This window comes from Limanda limanda, chromosome 14 (genome assembly GCF_963576545.1).
Source record: "Limanda limanda chromosome 14, fLimLim1.1, whole genome shotgun sequence".
Lineage (NCBI taxonomy): Eukaryota > Metazoa > Chordata > Actinopteri > Pleuronectiformes > Pleuronectidae > Limanda > Limanda limanda.
Window position 1 is genome coordinate 15,414,180 of NC_083649.1, and position 18,148 is coordinate 15,432,327.

General features: G+C 42.5%; 2 protein-coding genes and 1 pseudogene across 2 annotated transcripts; all 3 read left to right on the forward strand.

Annotated features, from left to right (window-relative positions):
• The first annotated feature begins 739 nt into the window (after positions 1 to 739).
• Positions 740 to 6,165, forward strand: pdha1a (pyruvate dehydrogenase E1 subunit alpha 1a). Its single transcript, XM_061085452.1, has 11 exons — positions 740 to 853; positions 1,663 to 1,731; positions 1,814 to 1,987; positions 2,266 to 2,392; positions 2,495 to 2,586; positions 3,092 to 3,184; positions 3,768 to 3,923; positions 4,244 to 4,315; positions 4,398 to 4,465; positions 4,964 to 5,072; positions 5,224 to 6,165. The coding sequence occupies exons 1-11, from the start codon at positions 806 to 808 to the stop codon at positions 5,386 to 5,388; spliced, it is 1,173 nt and encodes a 390-aa protein (XP_060941435.1). The 5' UTR covers positions 740 to 805; the 3' UTR covers positions 5,389 to 6,165.
• Positions 6,166 to 8,257: 2,092 nt separating this feature from the next.
• LOC133018974 (centrosomal protein of 128 kDa-like) lies at positions 8,258 to 11,377 on the forward strand (annotated as a pseudogene).
• A 1,245-nt stretch (positions 11,378 to 12,622) lies between these two features.
• prdx4 (peroxiredoxin 4) lies at positions 12,623 to 16,697 on the forward strand. The gene is made up of 7 exons (XM_061085915.1): positions 12,623 to 12,943; positions 14,675 to 14,792; positions 14,894 to 15,010; positions 15,172 to 15,294; positions 16,076 to 16,206; positions 16,336 to 16,370; positions 16,575 to 16,697. The coding sequence occupies exons 1-7, from the start codon at positions 12,721 to 12,723 to the stop codon at positions 16,623 to 16,625; spliced, it is 798 nt and encodes a 265-aa protein (XP_060941898.1). The 5' UTR covers positions 12,623 to 12,720; the 3' UTR covers positions 16,626 to 16,697.
• The last annotated feature ends 1,451 nt before the right edge of the window (positions 16,698 to 18,148 follow it).

Consider the following 18,148-nt stretch of genomic DNA (forward strand, 5'->3'; position numbering starts at 1 on the left):
AGCATGGTCTCCCATAAGAGAAGAGAAGAGAAGAGAAGAGAAGAGAAGAGAAGAGAAGAGAAGAGAAGAGAAGAGAAGAGAAGAGAAGAGAAGAGAAGAGAAGAGAAGAGAGATGCATCATTACAGATGCAGTATTACCTGTAGAGAACACTTGAGTAAAGTGTAGTGGCACATTAGATCATTACACGATGATGCATATTCATACATTATGTCTCCTGCTGCACACCCAGGCCCAAACTCCAAATGTGGTCAATGATGTCAGATATAGGCCTGCAGCCTGAGCTATACACAACATGGTCTACCACATAAGATGGGATAGAGAAGAGAAGAGACAAGAAGAGACGAGACGAGACAAGAAGAAAAGAGAAGAGAAGAGAAGACAAGTGTAGAGAAAACATTGCATATTTGTATAAGAATATATTGAAATTAACGTAGGATAAATGTATACACATATATAGAGTTATGAGGACAGGCAAGTACACAAGATGGATAAAATTGTGTTAATAATATAACCTATTATTATTTGTAGTAGTATTATAGTAGTTGTAGTCTTGACATGACCTACTTCCTATACTATTAGGTCTATTTTAGACTTATTTTATTTTATTGTATTTATGTATCTATGCATGACTTTCACCTGCTCTCTCGGTCATGCTGGTCTATTAGAACCAAAGACCAGAGAAGAAGGGGGCAGCAGAGCTGTTTCCTGCAGGAGTTGAGGACAGAGAGGAAGAGTGAGCGGAAGCGGAAGTGCGGAACCTAAGGACAGAAGTGCTGCTGCTGTGAGCTAGTGAGTCCAGGAAAGATGCTGACCAACATCTCCAATGTGCTGCGAGCCTGCGCTTCCAGGAATGTAAGTACACACATTTGAAGCCGTCACATTCAAACTCGGCATGACAGCGTGGAACTAAAACCTCCGGGGTTTACATGCGACGTGACAGCCGCCGCTGTCCTGACCTTGTGAGGCCGGATGGTAGCTTGTTTGGCTAACAGCGAAAACTGGGCGTAAAATCCTTCTGACAGCTCTAGTGTTTTTCTTAATGAAAATAAAAACTGCTCTCGTGTTAAGTGTTCCCTAAACTTCCCTGAGTTTATTTCTTTGTTTTGCATTTTGTAGACAAGTGCGCTGTTATCATTAAGGACACATACCAGCTGGAAGCTCTTTGAGGAGTCCCTGAAATGTCCTACGAAAGTGTGGCTAAATAAAGTTTAATTTAAATAATAATTTTAGACTTCATCTCAATGATAAATATGAGCTGTAGACAGTGACAAGATGTTTGTCTATTGTGAAGAAAACAAAATAGGAAAGGTCTTTTCTTTATTCATAGTGCTATTATTTCAAAAATATTCAGATTGTTATATGTCGTTAGATCATTTTGAAATACAGTTAGGTGTGTGACATGCACTGAAGTTGAAAATGCACATTAGTTATATACAAAAAGTGTCAGGTACTGAAAGCTACCATCAAATGATTATATTTACTCATTGTTCGAAGATATAATAACACTTTGGAAAGTTTCTTTTAAGACAATATTTCATATATGAAATTGTTACCTTATTTTGTTTACTAGAAAACTTAGAAATGATGATTGATTTTAGGATTGGCAATTTTTTATTTTTTTTATCTCTATGATATTTTTAAATCCTCTTCTCTCATGTCAGGGAGCTGCGGCGGTCGTTTCAGCACGCACATATGCTGACTTCACAACCCAGGCTACCTTCGAAGTGAAGGTAAGTGGTATTTTTGCACTAAACTGATCAATGCAAATGTGAGATTGTGCTGTGAATTATTATGTTTTTTCCTCTTCTCTAGAAATGTGATGTGCACAAGCTGGATGAGGCTCCAGCCACTGAGGTGGTTATGACCCGAGATGAGGGTCTGCAGTACTACCGCACCATGCAGACCATCAGGCGCATGGAGCTGAAGGCAGATCAGCTCTATAAGCAGAAGATCATCAGAGGGTTTTGCCACTTGTATGATGGACAGGTAGAGTCCACCATATTTTTTGTTCCAATTCATTCAACAAATTGTATGGAGACTTTCCTTCCAGTTTTAGAGCAATGTCTTATGTTGGGCAGCATGAGATGTGATGACTCAGCAAGATTATTAAAAAGAAAAGTCTACATAAATGCAACACATTTAATAGCTCGCAGTTTGGTTGTCACTTTATTTGAAATTCGAACATTCCATCATATTATCAAACAAGAACATGCAGCAATTAACACACAGACAAGTCAAGCTGTTTGTTGGTTTTCTCCCTGTAGGAAGCTTGTGCCGTCGGTATTGAAGCATCCATTAATTTGTCTGACCACCTGATCACTGCTTACCGCGCCCATGGATACACTTACACCCGAGGAGGGAAAGTAAAGGAGATCATGGCCGAGCTCACCGGTGAGTCTGAAATGCTGACACAAAGTCTGAGACATTTTCATTCGTGAGACAATTATTTTTGAGTTTTGCATATTATTGCTTATTTTGTTTTTTAATGTACAGGCAGAAGAGGAGGTATTGCAAAAGGCAAAGGAGGATCAATGCACATGTACTGCAAAAACTTCTATGGAGGAAATGGAATTGTTGGAGCACAGGTACTACTAGCAGTACCTAACAGTCTACTAGCAGAGTGTTTGATGACAAACATGTCAACTGTTTTTTCTGGTCTCTTGACTACAATTCAGCTAGTTCTTAAGCTAATTCATAAAGCAGTGATTATCAGATTGCATTAGAGAAAACCACTAAGTCAAATGTTCTGTGAACGCAAATCTAAAATTACCATTATTTTCTCAGTTTGAAGTATTAGGGAACACAGGTAGGATAAGTGGGCCTTGTTTGATAATGTTTAGACATATTGTTGAAATAGTGGAATTCAAGTAATGTAACTCTAGTCATCAAATCTTTATTTGGCGTGAGTGATGCCATGGATACCTCAGCTCTGCTTGAAATATTATGGCAAGAAACCAACTTCAGCCAAATGCTCAGCTTACAGGAATCCTTGATATGTTCTAAGCTGCGACTGAGCCAAAGAATTTGTGATACACTGTTTACTATTTTAAGGTTTATATAACTCACCGCAGACATGTTGATTCTCCTCAGGTTCCCCTTGGTGCTGGTGTAGCTCTGGCCTGCAAATTTCAGGGCAACAACGAGTTGTGTGTCTGTCTCTATGGTGATGGTGCTGCCAACCAGGTAGGGCACAGAAAACTCATACTAGCTTTATTCAAAATTAGGAAACAGTCTTTCTCCAAAGATGAAGGTTTAATACAACATTAGACTTCATTGAATCTATGCATAAGTTCCAACTTGCTTATATTGTTGACAGTAGCTGGGATTAAGAGCCCATGCATGCACCTATACACTGTGGATGTAACACTTGAATGTGTTTAAAAGTTGTGGTATTGTAAACATGAAGAGATTAGTGTTAGGGTTACTAGCAACTTCCCTAATAAACTGAACAAAGACAGAAAAGTTAAACCAGCTACGTAGCATATGCTTGTCTCCTTTAGAATCACAGCTGCTACTCATTTTATTGGCATCCTTTAACTGAGCCAACCCAGAATGCTCTCTGAAGACGTTCGCATTTACCGCAGGGGCATAATGTTAGCTATAAGAAGGAGAAATGTTTACACTTTAAGAGAAGTTACTGTCTAACCGTTCTAACGGCAGGCTTTTCAGATCTGCTATGTACATCTAATGGGAACCGTCAGGACCTTCAAAAACCAAATTGTCTTTCAATGCTTTGTTAAACAAATATCCTTCATTGACTTTACAGGGTCAGATCTTTGAAACCTACAATATGGCCTCTCTGTGGAAGTTGCCCCTCATCTTCATCTGTGAGAACAACCGGTACGGTATGGGAACGTCAGTGGAGCGAGCTGCAGCCAGCACAGACTACTACAAGAGAGGAGAGTTCATCCCTGGTCTCCGGGTACTGATCTCACTCGTTTCTTTGAACCTTTTCCTCAACTAATGCACTTTTTCTGTAGCACGGAGATTGGTCCAAATTGAGAAAAGTTAGTCTATATACTTCTTGATGTCACTGTACAATACATGACCTTGTATCTTAAAAGAACATTTTTTGGAACGGATAACTTGGAGTTTGGTGTAGCTGTATTCAATTAAAGGGGACTGTTGGACCTTGGCTGACTTGTGAACTCTTCTAAGTTCAGCCTGTACTTTAGTATAAATTACTGAAATGGATTCCCTGAAAACGGCACCTCGTTATTCAATTACTTTTTTTGTATTCAGGTGGATGGGATGGATGTCTTGAGCGTTCGGGAAGCAGTCAGGTTTGCCGCTGATCACTGCAGAACTGGAAAGGCAAGTGAAAGATATTGAATCACACTACGCGGCAAACAATTCCTGTTTCCCTGCTTGAATGTTTTTGTCATACATTTCTCAGGGTCCCATTATCATGGAGCTTCAGACATACCGCTATCATGGACACAGTATGAGTGATCCCGGCGTCAGGTAAATTATCACTGTACCTGGGCCTCTGGAAACTACTGTAAAAATGACTCCTCCACTCTTGTTTATCTATATACTCGGTATATATGACGGTATCTGCACTGTGCTTCCTTTTGCTTCTGCCACTGTCCCACAGTAGTCTTCATGTATTCTCCTTCCCCTTGTAGTGGCCTTGCAGTGCCTGACCACAGCTAAGGGTTGGACTAAACACTTTGACACTAAGATTGATGTTCGCTGCAGCAGCTTATAGTTGTGATTAGAAATGTAAACGCATCACTAATCACAACAACATTTTTACCAAGTAATGCTATTAATTCAAACTCCAATAGGCTTACAGGGATTACTATGGTTTTTGCAACAACCTCAAATCAACCCCCTTTGTGCTATTAGAAGTGGTTAGTAAAAGTGACGTTTTTATTGGAAGATTTTCCAATACGTGTGTTACAATAGAATTGTATTATTGCATCCCTACAACATCCCTGCACCCATCTGCCCTCTCAGCTACCGCACACGTGAGGAGATCCAGGAGGTCCGCAGTAAGAGCGACCCCATATCTCTGCTGAAGGATCGTATGCTTAGCAACAACATGGCCAGCATTGAGGAGCTCAAGGTAGGAAATACATTTTGTTTTTTGGGGGGGGGGGAAGGACCAAACCCTCTGACATTTTTAATCTATTGCCAATAATATTAATAACAGAACACAACTACATAATACAAACATATAACCATAATCCTCTGCCTCGTGTGTGTTGCGTCTGTAGGAGATTGATATAGCGGTGAGGAAGGAAATAGAAGATGCTGCCCAGTATGCCACCACGGATCCTGAACCCCCACTGGAAGAGTTGTGCAACCACATATTCGCCAACAACCCACCTCTGGATGTGCGTGGCACGAACCCGTGGTCCAAGCTGAAGTCTACGAGCTAAACTATTTTTTTTTCTCATCTCGCCTTTTCATCACCTCTCCAGCGCTGTAATATATTTCCCCCCCCCCCATCCCTACCCATCACGAACACACATCATATAATGTACCGTCTGATGACTCAAGCCCAGGACGTAATGCATCAATCAGCAAGTATTTAAAATTGAACAGCAGCGGCCATATTAAGATGTGAGAATTAAACTCACAAGGATCGACAGGAACACAAAATCAAAATGTATAAAACCTTTTTGAAGTGCTATTGGTTTGCCAGTCCTACTTCCTAACATTACCCCACTCCGTGTTCTTGAATTTGACATTTCGTCTCATATTTATTTATTTTTCATAAAAGCTTTAATTTTATGTTTAGTAAATAAAATCTCCATCCATGACAGTAGTGGTGTATGAAGTACTTGAATTAGAAGAATTTCAGATGAACGCCGAAGAAATTCTTTAAGCTACTGTATTTAAAGTCTCATAACATTAAGCACTCTGTATTTTTCCCACTTCACAAGGTTTTGCAACTCCCGCCCCAAGTGAACATTCTAATCAAACTGCCTGTTTGATATTTATTTTGGGTTATTTCATTAAACAAATGTACATCCATTACTGTTTAACTCACAGATAAAAAATAAATTGAATTAATAAATATTTCAATTTGAGTTAAGCACCACTTGTTACAAAGACATAAATGAGAGCAGGGAAAAGATTGTTGCCAACATTCTTGATGCTTTCCCAAATGTTTTATCTTTCTGTGGACTATATGTAATAAAGAGTAAAGAATACCAAGGTAACGGTTTGAAATACTTTAACTTGCCAAACCTGACACATGCCTAGCAGGCCTCATGTGGCATAGAGGACGAATGTGTAGTCCCGTGTTTGTGTCGCAGTCTGAGCTGTGCACATGATTCTATGCATCATTACAGTCAGATGTGTGAAGACAGATTTCCAGTGTTTACATTCAGGTGGTTGGGTTGCAGGTGCTTATGTGCCTTTCAATACATACTTTGTCCATTACCTACATGTGTATGTAAAAATATGTAATGGTTCTAACCCTTGGTTAATGTAAACTTCATGACATCACGTCTGAATACTTGAATAGCTGAGTTAAGCTTGTTCAAATCCTTGAAAGGCGTCTGGCTACATACTGTTGGTTCAGTTAGCGATGTACTAAAAGCCACTTGAATGTTTCCCTCAGAAGGTATTTTTTTCATCACATCAGCAGGGCAACATGAGTGGCTCAAATGTGCAGGAATACATGGACATTACGATTTTAAGTCTGTTTCTCATCAGTCCAAAATAAACTTCTCTCCAACAATCGGCGGTGCGGCCTAGTGAGTAGAGTGGTTGTTCTCCAACAAGAGGGTTGGCGGCTCAATCCCCACTCTTCCCAATGAGCATGCCGAAATGTCCACGGCAAGGTACTGAACACCTAAAATTGGCAGGACTTCAACCACCTATTCAATGCACATTATCGTAATACTATGTACATTTAAAAACAAAAATAAATAAACAAAAAATTAAAAAAAATATTAAATTAAATTAAAAAAAATTAATTAAATTAAATGAATCCTGCGCAGTCCACTTCTGCGCAGGAGGTACATTTTTTTAAATCAAATTAAAAACGAAAAAAAATTGAGCATGTTAAAGCCCACAAAAAGCCAAATCATTTGTCTGAAAAAAAATAACGAGGGGCCATTTGGTTTTCAAACAGTCACACACAGCCCATACACATAACAATGCATAAAAAGAGCATTAAACAACATTAAAATGTGTGTGTGCAATACACCAGGGCTACAGCTGGTTTAAAAGTCCGACTGCTAAGGGGACAATGATCTTAAAGATGAAAGAAATTGAAGCATGACCACACATTACAATAATAAAACTATAAAAATGGATCCACGATCTCTGCTTCGCAAACCACCGTCATATGGTCCATGATCACATTATATAATCATTAGTGTAATAATTGGTGCATCTGTCTCCCCACATGTGATGAAGTCAGTGTGAAATAATATAATTCAAATGTTGGTCCAGGTCATTTCTCCTGCACTAACTTCACAGACTTCCATTCATTGCCTGGGGCTGGGGACACACACTAACCTCAACCTCTGATCAAAAAATCTGCTTCTTACTAGTCTTTGGTATGAAACATCACAGTATAGTTTTCCGTTTTCAGCTTTTACTCTATTTCTTTGGGCTTCAGTCCCCAAACACATGTAACGAAGAATATCAGAAAAATAAGAGTATTTACAGCATTGATTAGAAAAAACAGTTTGTAGTATAATGGAAGGTAATTGAATTGATGAATTATTGCCAGCAATGGTATCTTGAGTACGCATTTTTTATATCAACTGTCTTGTTGAAAATAATAGTCCACGATGAACAGCCACCACAATCAGAATCCACCTTAATCCACAATCCATCGTCCACTGCCGCCAGCAGGGTGGCAGTGGACGATCAAGGTGGCAGCCGATGGTGAACCACTATCCACCGTCAGATGCCAACACATGTTTATAATATCTATGCTATAGGAATTGGGGGTAGTATAGTATAGTATGTCTTTGATATTGCCAGTGTTTATATCTATGCCTCTGATCTTGATAGAGGGACATACTTCCCTTTGATCTTTACAGACATATCACATTCCTTTTGTGGAAATGCATCAGAAGACGACGAGGAAGAACACATTAGATGCAGTGATGCACCTAGACATTGGTTGCTAACCGCTCAAAATAAACAGAATCATCGAAGCATTTGCGCAACTCAGAAATCACAGGCCAAATTATGGAGACATCTAGTGGGTCGGAATCATGGAACAATTTGCAGAGACGTAGCCTTCAGGCGGGTGAAGCTCACTGCAGACCTACCAAGGACATGGAAAGAACCAGTGACCCAGCAGGAGAGATCGCTGAGAAATTAAAAATCATTAATAAAACATTACAAGAAACTAACCGAGGATTGACCAAAGTAGACCAGAAGTTAATTCTATACAGGGAACAGACTGAAGCCGATGTGACTGGACACATCCTGAAGGAGTCAAACAAGACAACATCAGAGAGACAAGTCTTCGAACTGAAAAGAGCCATGGACCAGAAAGAGCATGAGAGGGACCAACTCTACAATAGGTTGGACAAATTGTCACAAGAGCTAGAAGAATTGAGGGAAATACAGAACAGAGAGCAGAGGGAGAGAAAGAGGTTGGAAGAATTACTCCTGGAACGCACGAGAAGCAGAGATAAAATAATAAGCAGGGCCATTAAGGCTGTACGGCACTGGAAAGCCAAGTGCAAGAGGCTGGACGAGACTCAATTTCAAACTGAGAAAGCTTCGGAGGCAGCCAGGGAAAAGGAGAGCTTTCCCGACCAACCGAATGTGCTGAGCCAGAAGACAGACGCAGCTCGTATGGAGCTCAGTGAAATCCTAAGCCGTTTAGCCCAGCACAAGGAAGAGCTCCACCACAATCACGTGGAGCTGACTGAGACCAGCCAGAAACAGTTGTCACTGAAGCAGGAAACACAGGAGGTAAGAGAGGCCTTAGCTGCCCTGAAAGAAGAGAATCAGAGTCAGTTGGCCATCCAAGCATGGGTTAAGGAGCACCAGAGGCTGGGGGATCAAACTTTCTCCCAAGAATACAGTTGTCAAAGGGTCCAGGACATGGAGTGCGAGTACGAGGCCTCCCTGGAACCGATGACCCCAACCCATGATCAGTTAGCGCAACAGATAGCTAATGAGGAGAACTCTATTAAAGAGCTCCGGGGAAGCTCTTCAGAGCTACAAGCTCAACTGACAGTGGTACTGGAAGAGCGGGCTGCACTGGAACAACAGCTGCAGCTTGAGAGAGAGATGCATCAGAAGAAAGTGCACAACACAAAGGCAATGATGGAGGACAGCAGCTTAAATAGTGATCATGAAGTGCAGGCTAAAATGCAGGCACCCTTGAAGGCGGTTGAGAGTCAAAGAAGTGGAGAGTCAGATAAGGAGCAGCAGCTGCAGCTTGAGAGAGAGATGCATCAGAAGAAAGTGCACAACACAAAGGCAATGACGGAGGACAGCAGCTTAAATAGTGATCATGAAGTGCAGGCTAAAATGCAGGCACCCTTGAAGGCGATTGAGAGTCAAAGAAGTGGAGAGTCAGATAAGGAGAAACAGCTGCAGCTTGAGAGAGAGATGCATCAGAAGAAAGTGCACAACACAACGGCAATGATGGACGACAGCAACTTAAATAGTGATCATGAAGTGCAGGCTAAAATGCAGGCACCCTTGAAGGCGGTTGAGAGTCAAAGAAGTGGAGAGTCAGATAAGGAGCTCTGTGGGGTGCCCCGTGCCTCATTAAGCAGGACAATGGTGGAGGACAGCAGCATAAATCGTGATCATGAAGTGCAGGCTACAATGCAAGCACATTTGAAGGAGGTTAAGGCAAGAGAAGATTCAGATAATCACCTGAATGAGGTGCTCCAGCTCAAGGAAGAGCTCCACCACAAAAACGTGGAGCTGACTGAGACCAGCCAGAAACTGTTGTCACTGAAGCAGGAAACACTGGAGGTAAGAGAGGCCTTAGCTGCCCTGAAAGAAGAGAATCAGAGTCAGGTGGCCATCCAAGCATGGGTTAAGGAGCACCAGAGGCCGCAGGAACAAACTATCTCCCAAGACTGCTGTTGTCAAAGGGTCCAAGACATGCAGGTTGAGTTCCAGGCTGCCATGGAGCAGATGACCCCAACCCATGCTCATCTAGCTCAACAGTTAGCTAATGAGGAGAGCTCCAGTAAGGAGCTCCAGAGAATCTCTGCAGAGCTACAAGCTAAACTGACAGTGGTACTGGAAGAGCGGGCTGCACTGGAGCAACAGCTGCAGCTTGAGAGAGAGATGCATCAGAAGAAAGTGCACACCACAACGGCAATGATGGAGGACAGCAGCTTAAATAGTGATCATGAAGTGCAGGCTAAAATGCAGGCACCCTTGAAGGCGGTTGAGAGTCAAAGAAGTGGAGAGTCAGATAAGGAGCAACAGCTGCAGCTTGAGAGAGAGATGCATCAGAAGAAAGTGCACAACACAACGGCAATGATGGAGGACAGCAGCTTAAATAGTGATCATGAAGTGCAGGCTAAAATGCAGGCACCCTTGAAGGCGGTTGAGAGTCAAAGAAGTGGAGAGTCGGATAAGGAGCTCTGTGGGGTGCTCCGTGCCTCATTAAGCAGGACGAAGAGTGAGTCTGATAAGATGGCAGAGCAGCTGAGGACAAATGATGAGGCATATGGTCTTCTGCAAAGAAAATACCAACAACTCCAACAGGAACTGGATGGGAAAGGTAGTTCAGGTGCTCTGAGGCATATTTCAGGTCTAGAGAAGAAGGTGCTGCAGATGGCAGAACAACAGAAACGAATCCTTACCATCGTTGGTGAAGAACTGGATGCAGCATGCTTCAACTTGGCTAATAATTGTGAATACAAACAACACGCAATATCACAGGACCCTACATTAGTGAAAAACATTCATCACTGGCTTGCAGAGACAATGACAAAGCTACGCTGGCTGTGTGAGGAGGTGCGGGAGTGTGTCACAAGAGAAGAGTCCCTAAGGAAGCAGCACCAGCAAACCAGGGATCAGTTGAATGCACTTAGGCAGATGTGGGAAACGTGCCTGGACCAACTGGAGAAGCGGATCCAGTCCAGTAGCAGGGAAGGGAGAGCTGCTGGAGAGGAGTTTAAGGAAGGAGGAAGACATGAACGTTCTTCACGATTGTATTTTGGATATAGAAATGAACACAAGTATAGCCATAGACCTCTTTGAGTCAATTCCTGAAAAATCAATCTCTGATGGACAAATTCAATGATTTGAGAGGAGTAACCTCAACAGTGGGAAATAGAACAGCAATACAACAAATACAAAGAAATCATCTTGGACATACAGCACCAACTGAGCAAGTGCAAATGCAGCATCCCAGAGAACAGAAACAAGAAGCTGGATACCAGATCCAGGAGTCTGAAACTGGCTTAGCAACATGCTGAGGTCAAGAAGAGCTAGCTCACTGGGAAACGTTACCAACCAGATGTTGCGGTCTAGCACCCAGCCAGTGTATGCACTAACCAGCCTCTGCCTCCACATTTGTTTTTTGTAACGTTTGAAGAAGTGGTCACCTGTAATACACCAACCATGTTTAATATTTGTATTTGTGATACCACCCCTTTTTGTAATAAATGTGAATTTAAATAGAGTTTTATTCAGTTTTAACTGTTGAACTCTTTGGTCACTTTCCCATTTCTGATCACGATGCTTCTTGACAGCCTTGGTTTGAACTTCATTCTTGCCTGTGTTGGGAGTTCATCAAGTGCTTTCAGGATCCACCGTGCTTGTACATGGGATGGGGTTGTTATGGTTAGGTCATCCACAAAGCATCTTATTAGAGGTTGTCGGTGCCAGATTCCATTATCAGACCTCTGGATTCCTTTCCTGCTGCTGTTATGAGCAGTTTCATTCCCATGATAAACAAGATGGGGGAGATTGTGCAGGCTGTTACAATTCCCTTTTCCAGGTCCTGCCACTGTCAGACAGACGGACGGACGGACGGACGGGCGGACGGACGGACGGGCGGACGGACGGACGGACGGACGGACGGACGGACGGACGGACGGACGGACGGACGGACAGACAGACAGACAGACAGACAGACAGACAGACAGACAGACAGACAGACAGACAGACAGACAGACAGGCAGGCAGGCAGGCAGGCAGGCAGACAGACAGGCAGGCAGGCAGGCAGGCAGGCAGGCAGGCAGGCAGACAGGCAGGCAGGCAGGCAGGCAGGCAGGCAGGCAGGCAGGTAGGTAGGTAGATAGATAGAGAGACAAATGGATAGCTGGATCTATACACAGATAGGTAGACAGAAAGACAGATAGATAAATAGACGGGCAGATAGAAAGACGGATAGAGATGGATAGATTGATCTATACATAGATAGATAGATGTTTAGATAGACAGACAGACAGACAGACAGACAGACAGACAGACAGACAGACAGACAGACAGACAGACAGACAGACAGACAGACAGACAGACAGACAGACAGACAGACAGACAGACAGACAGACAGACAGACAGACAGACAGACAGACAGACAGACAGATAGTCACTCATAATTGGTAAATGGAAATAGTAGTGAATAGCAGTGAGCTAATTAAGTCCAGAAGGTGGCAGTAATGCAGCAATAAGGACGCAGGCTGCTGCAAACCTTGAACGTAGAAGAAGAAGAGGAGGAGGAAGAAGTGCACCTCAAACAATCCTTCTCCAAAGCCTGGAATCCACTGCAGCTGAGAGAGAGAGAGAGAGAGAGAGACGACACCATGGAGTTAGTTTCCCACCCCGGTGTGAAGCGGCAGCAGCTAGTGAGCCCCTCTGTCCTCCTCCTCTTCCTCTTCCTCGCCGCCACCACAGTCACATCTGCAGAGGAAGGCGCCAACGTGAAAAACTCCCAGTGTCACAACTACGCGGGAGGACACGTCTATCCCGGGGAGGCTTTCCGTGTGCCCGTGTCCGACCATTCCCTGCACCTCAGCAAAGCCAAGAGTGAGTTTGTCTCTGTCCCTGCACGGCCACGCGTGCTGGGCCAGTGTCTCTATGTCCACTGTGGTGTTTGTGTACCTGTGAGAACCCAGCAGCTGGTCCCGACCCACTGGACCAGCTGTCAGGACTGTAACAAACAAAGTGTCTGACAGTCTGCAGCGCCTCTTATACTGACTGTCTGTCTGGGGCAGTATTTGAAAAGTTAACTGTCACTCGAACTTTAGGCCTTGGTTTGAATCAAATGGGCTTTTTTGTACGACACGTCATTCTGTTCAATTCCCTGGACTGAGTTCCTCCCCGCCCCTCCGGCACATGACGGTGTGTAGCACAGCACCAACCCCCTGATTCCACTGGAGGACACACTTAGGTAGTAACCCATTAAAGGGATAGTTCACTCAAAATTTTAAATGCACTCATCATCTACTCACCACTATGCCCATGGAGGGGCAGGTGAAATGTTAAGATTAAGATACATTTATTTGTCCCAAACACATGCACAGACATGCACAAGCACACTCATGCAAGGAGGGAAATTGAACCTCTGCTTTTAACCCATCTGGTGCAGGACACACAGAGCAGTGGGCAGCCATGTACGGCGCCCGGATGGCAGATGTTGGGGGAGTAAGGTGCCTTGCTCAGGGGCACTAGACAGGGTAGGGAGAATCCTCTTGGATTTTTGGACAGATCAATCCAGGTTCGTCTTTTTGTTGTTTCTCCGTTTGAGTCCCCAAAACACTTTTTGAGTTTCAGGGGTAAACAGCGTTGCAGCCAAATCCAATACAATCGAAGTTAATGGTGACCACTTCTTCTAACGTATAAAAGCTACAGAAAATGTGTTTTGTGGACTCGGACACTTTCACCCACCCCTCCACCAGCATTGTTTTTGTCTTACACACAACAGGAGAGAGGGATGCAACTCACATTGTCATGCAGTGTCTATTATCAAATGCATCAGCGTTTCAGTTAGGACTGGGTAATGTGGCCAGAAATCCTTAAAAACCAAACAATATCAAACGATATCAATAATTATCACGATAAATTTGACATTAGAATATTGAGTTTCAAGATTCAGTTTGGCTCCTTAGTGATGGTAGTTATTGTTAACTCTTCTTTATAAACAGAGAATCACAAACATTTGAGAAACTTCCAATCATCTTTTTTACGAATCTGAGCTCAATCAGTTATGTGTTAAATCTCTACACCGTCATCACCAAGTTCAAGTTTTTCTATTTGTCGTGCAGGTTAACCCAGTGTCAACAGTACAATGAAAGTCAGGCTGACCTGAGAAGAGACAGGTCAGCCTGGCAGAGCAATAGTTTAAATAAAAAAAGTCTAATAAAATACTAAAAAACTATATACATTCAAGGGATATAAATGTAGTTACAACTTCAACTGTATGGAATGTATATATTTAAGTTATTTCACATTGAACAGAGGTGAGTTGAGAAAAAAAAGCTGAGGGTTTTAGGACATGAATTGAATATATTATATACATTATATTTCAATAATAATTGATATGGTTTTATCGCCCAGCCCTAGTTTGATTATCCTCATTATATTGATGGTGTCCCAGTTGTTGTCCCACTTTACCGTTTGTCCTGTGTCGCCATGACTTTTGAGACTTTACCCTGTAACACAGAACCTAATGTTTAGCAGCCAAATGCCCCTGTACCCATGCTCCTGTTGTAATAGAGCGGTCTATTGATCAAACATTTGCTTTTCTTCCTACATTAGTTTCAAAGCCTGCACCACACTGGGAAGGACAAGCTGTCATCAACGGTGAATTCAAGGAGGTGAAGCTGTCAGACTACAAGGGGAAATATCTCGTCTTTTTCTTCTATCCCCTGGACTTGTGAGTAACATCCGAGGAGCAGGTTGCATTATTACTTTGTTTGTGTTGATAAGATTGCTGCTTGACGGCATAGGTTAACCTGATTGTTGTTTTTCTTGCAGCACATTCGTCTGCCCTACTGAGATCATCGCATTCAGTGACCGGGTGCACGAGTTCCGTGCAATCAACACCGAGGTGGTCGCCTGCTCAGTAGACTCCCAGTTCACCCACCTGGCCTGGTAAGATGGCTTTCCCGTTGAACCCACATGCTGTCAGGCTTCAATGCCTGAAAACTAAACCTAGTAATAACGGAGACACTACAGCAGACACTACATTGGAATTTCCATTTATCTTTGGTTGGATTATATCGTGCTCCCCTCTAAATGTTCCTTTTAAATAGGATCAATACACCCAGGAAGCAGGGGGGACTTGGACCAATGAAAATCCCTCTGTTGTCTGACCTCACTCACCAGATTTCAAAAGACTATGGAGTCTACCTGGAGGACCAGGGACACACTCTCAGGTACAGTTTCACATTGACATTTATTGCTATAATTAGAGTTTAAGAATGATTAATCAACTTAATCAAACAGGTCATGTTATCTAACACTGTTGTGCCACTCTGAGTGAACTTTGGGCAATAAGTTGGAGCAGATACAGGTGAATATTTTGGGTGGGACCAGTGGTTCTGTTCAGACCTGGTATGAAGATTTGTCCTGAGAGATCGAATCTGGTCAGCTCTAAGTTAATCTGTTCACATCTGGCAATAAAATGCACCTGAATGTCACTTGTGATTGGATCTCACTTAACTGCTCTATATGCAAATACACATGTACGCCGTTCTGTAATGTAGTTTTAACCCAGTCTGAGTTTATAGATGTGTGTGTGTTTGCTTGTGCGAGTGAGAAAACATGCAGGAGGGGCTGAGATTATCGACAAGCTACACAGGGCTATGGAATAAGAGTTTATCCATTTCAGAGGTGGTCAGCTTAGTAGCTGGTCCTTCATATGTAGCTCAGGATGCATTTACGTTCACACAGCAAAGAAAATGTGGCCACATGCGTCTTAGTCCTCATCTGAATGTGGTGAGTGATCAGATTTTAGGACGTATTGAGGACACATTTGGGTGCATTCACACCTGTACTTGGGGGCGACCACTTGTGATCAGGCCACTTAGGACAGATGTTAATAACACACCTGTACGGGGTGATGTCATAACTCCTATTCAGTGATTCTACAATGCGGATGAATGTGCTTCATTATTTACCGTTACACTGATTCTGACTTGTCCATGTCTGTACCAGGGGACTCTTCATCATCGATAACAAAGGCATCCTGAGGCAGATCACCATGAACGATCTTCCTGTGGGAAGGTCTGTGGATGAGACACTTCGGTTGGTCCAGGCCTTCCAGTACACTGACAAGCACGGAGAAGGTATGAGAGGCTCATTGAAACAAATTGTTTTTTTTATTTGCATGTTGATTTATATTTTAACATGTTTTTTTTACTCAGAGAAGCTGTTTTTGTTTGTGCTGAATGGAATCTTGTCATTTTTGTTTACAGTGTGTCCAGCAGGATGGAAGCCAGGCAGCGACACGGTGAGTAACACTAGAGCAGAGACTGACTTGAATCTTGTTTTACCAACTAGTATTGTCCTACATTATGCAGAAAACCTCGGATAGGGTGTCTTATATATGCAGATCCGTATGTGCAGCTAACACAATAACAAATACTGCCTTTGTCTAAAAGTCCAAGTCTGTCCCAGTCTGTTTTGCACTAATTGAATGCATTCTTTCCAACAGATCATTCCGGACCCCTCAGGCAAACTGAAGTATTTTGATAAACTGAACTGATTTGTGTTCCTGTCCCAGTCTGTCAAATCCACCGCTTTCCGAAGGGTCAAATAAAATGTGTTTTCTTAGAAATGCTTCCTGGCTGTTCTTGTTAGATCCATCTGACAGTTTTAGCTCAGTTCATACACTGACTGCAACTCACATGGACTGAACAGCTGTCACTGATGTGAATTCACCCTGTGACTGCCAGATGCTTACTTGCAATCGTTGATTACAAAGTAAGCGAGATATGCACAGTATCACCAGAAGTATCACAATACTAGCTCTACTGATCATGGTGTCTATCTAAAGTGTTAATGGGTAGTTAACACGACATAAGCTGCTTGCCTTAGAAACTAGCAGGAAGGTTCACGGTTCGAATCCGGATTTGGTCTGTGCCTTGCTGTGTGGAGTTTGCGTGTTTCTTTCCTTTGTCTGCGTGGGTTTTTTCTCCTGGTACTGTGTCTTCCTCCCACAGTCCAGAGATATGCAGATTGAGCATTAATTTGATTTGAGACTTGAAATGGACCATAAGTGTGGCCAGTGGTGACCCCGTCTCTACAACCCTGCAACCCTCAAATGGATACGCAAATAAGATAATGGATGGAGGAATGAATGTGCTAGTTTAATCAAACATCACCTTAAAAGACCTAACACACTCCTGCTTGGTCCTGAGGAATAAATGAAAGTGTAGCAATGTGTCAAACCACATACTTACGCTTTTGCTTGTAGGAACATTGAATGAAAATGTAGCTTATAGTTGGAACTTGTAGAGAAAACAGTGATGTGTAGTAGTAGGCAAAGTTAAAGAAAAGTACTGGAGTGGGTCAAGGGTTAGTATATTTACGACTTCCAGCAGGTGACAGAATATCACATGCAAGGTCGTTTGGAGTATTGAGACACAAAACCTCTCCCTGATTAATTCATCATAGCAAAATATGCCACCACACCTTTTCTCTAAACCACCACATCTATAACCTCTATTACTAGTTATTGGTAACCCTAATAACCACAATTCATTTTCAAACCAGATTTCTCTTCAGTCTCAGCAATGCACTGATTGTTTGACTGTGTGTTTGCAGAGAAAAAAAACCTACCGTATATAACTCCTCTGAGTTATTTTAGCTTTGAATGTTCTATTTGTGTGACTCATTTTCACTTGGGTTATGTTTACTCGGCTCTTCAGAGATTGTGCACAGGTAATGTTCTTTTTCCAGGTCTGGTTAATGTTTAACTTCAAGTGATGCACACAAAGATAAGGAGTCAACAGGAAAGCAAAATAAAAAGGATGTAAGGTCTTGTTTAAGGAGGCCCTGAGTGGAAGTTCAGGTTTTTTAATTTTTTGTATTGCCAAGGCCCTGAAACACAAGTGAAGCTTTAATGCCTGGTTCAACCACACAAGGCCAGCATGCACCATTGCCCTGTTCTAAATAGGACTGAAGGCATCCATATTTTCTTTCTATATGAACCTTAATCACAAAGCATAAAAACTGTAAAAAAAAAAAAAAAGTGCTTTGTTAGCAAATTATGTCACATTCCTGTTG

Excerpts from the sequence above, each read along its gene's own strand:
- prdx4 (XM_061085915.1), top strand. The coding sequence starts at position 12,721 with ATGGAGTTAGTTTCCCACCCCGGTGTGAAGCGGCAGCAGCTAGTGAGC. Across the intron at positions 15,295-16,075 it reads GACCAGGGACACACTCTCAG|GGGACTCTTCATCATCGATA; the intron begins GTACAGTTTCAC and ends TGTCTGTACCAG. Across the intron at positions 16,371-16,574 it reads GGAAGCCAGGCAGCGACACG|ATCATTCCGGACCCCTCAGG; the intron begins GTGAGTAACACT and ends TCTTTCCAACAG.
- pdha1a (XM_061085452.1), top strand. The coding sequence starts at position 806 with ATGCTGACCAACATCTCCAATGTGCTGCGAGCCTGCGCTTCCAGGAAT. Across the intron at positions 3,924-4,243 it reads AGTTCATCCCTGGTCTCCGG|GTGGATGGGATGGATGTCTT; the intron begins GTACTGATCTCA and ends TTTTGTATTCAG. Across the intron at positions 5,073-5,223 it reads CCAGCATTGAGGAGCTCAAG|GAGATTGATATAGCGGTGAG; the intron begins GTAGGAAATACA and ends TTGCGTCTGTAG.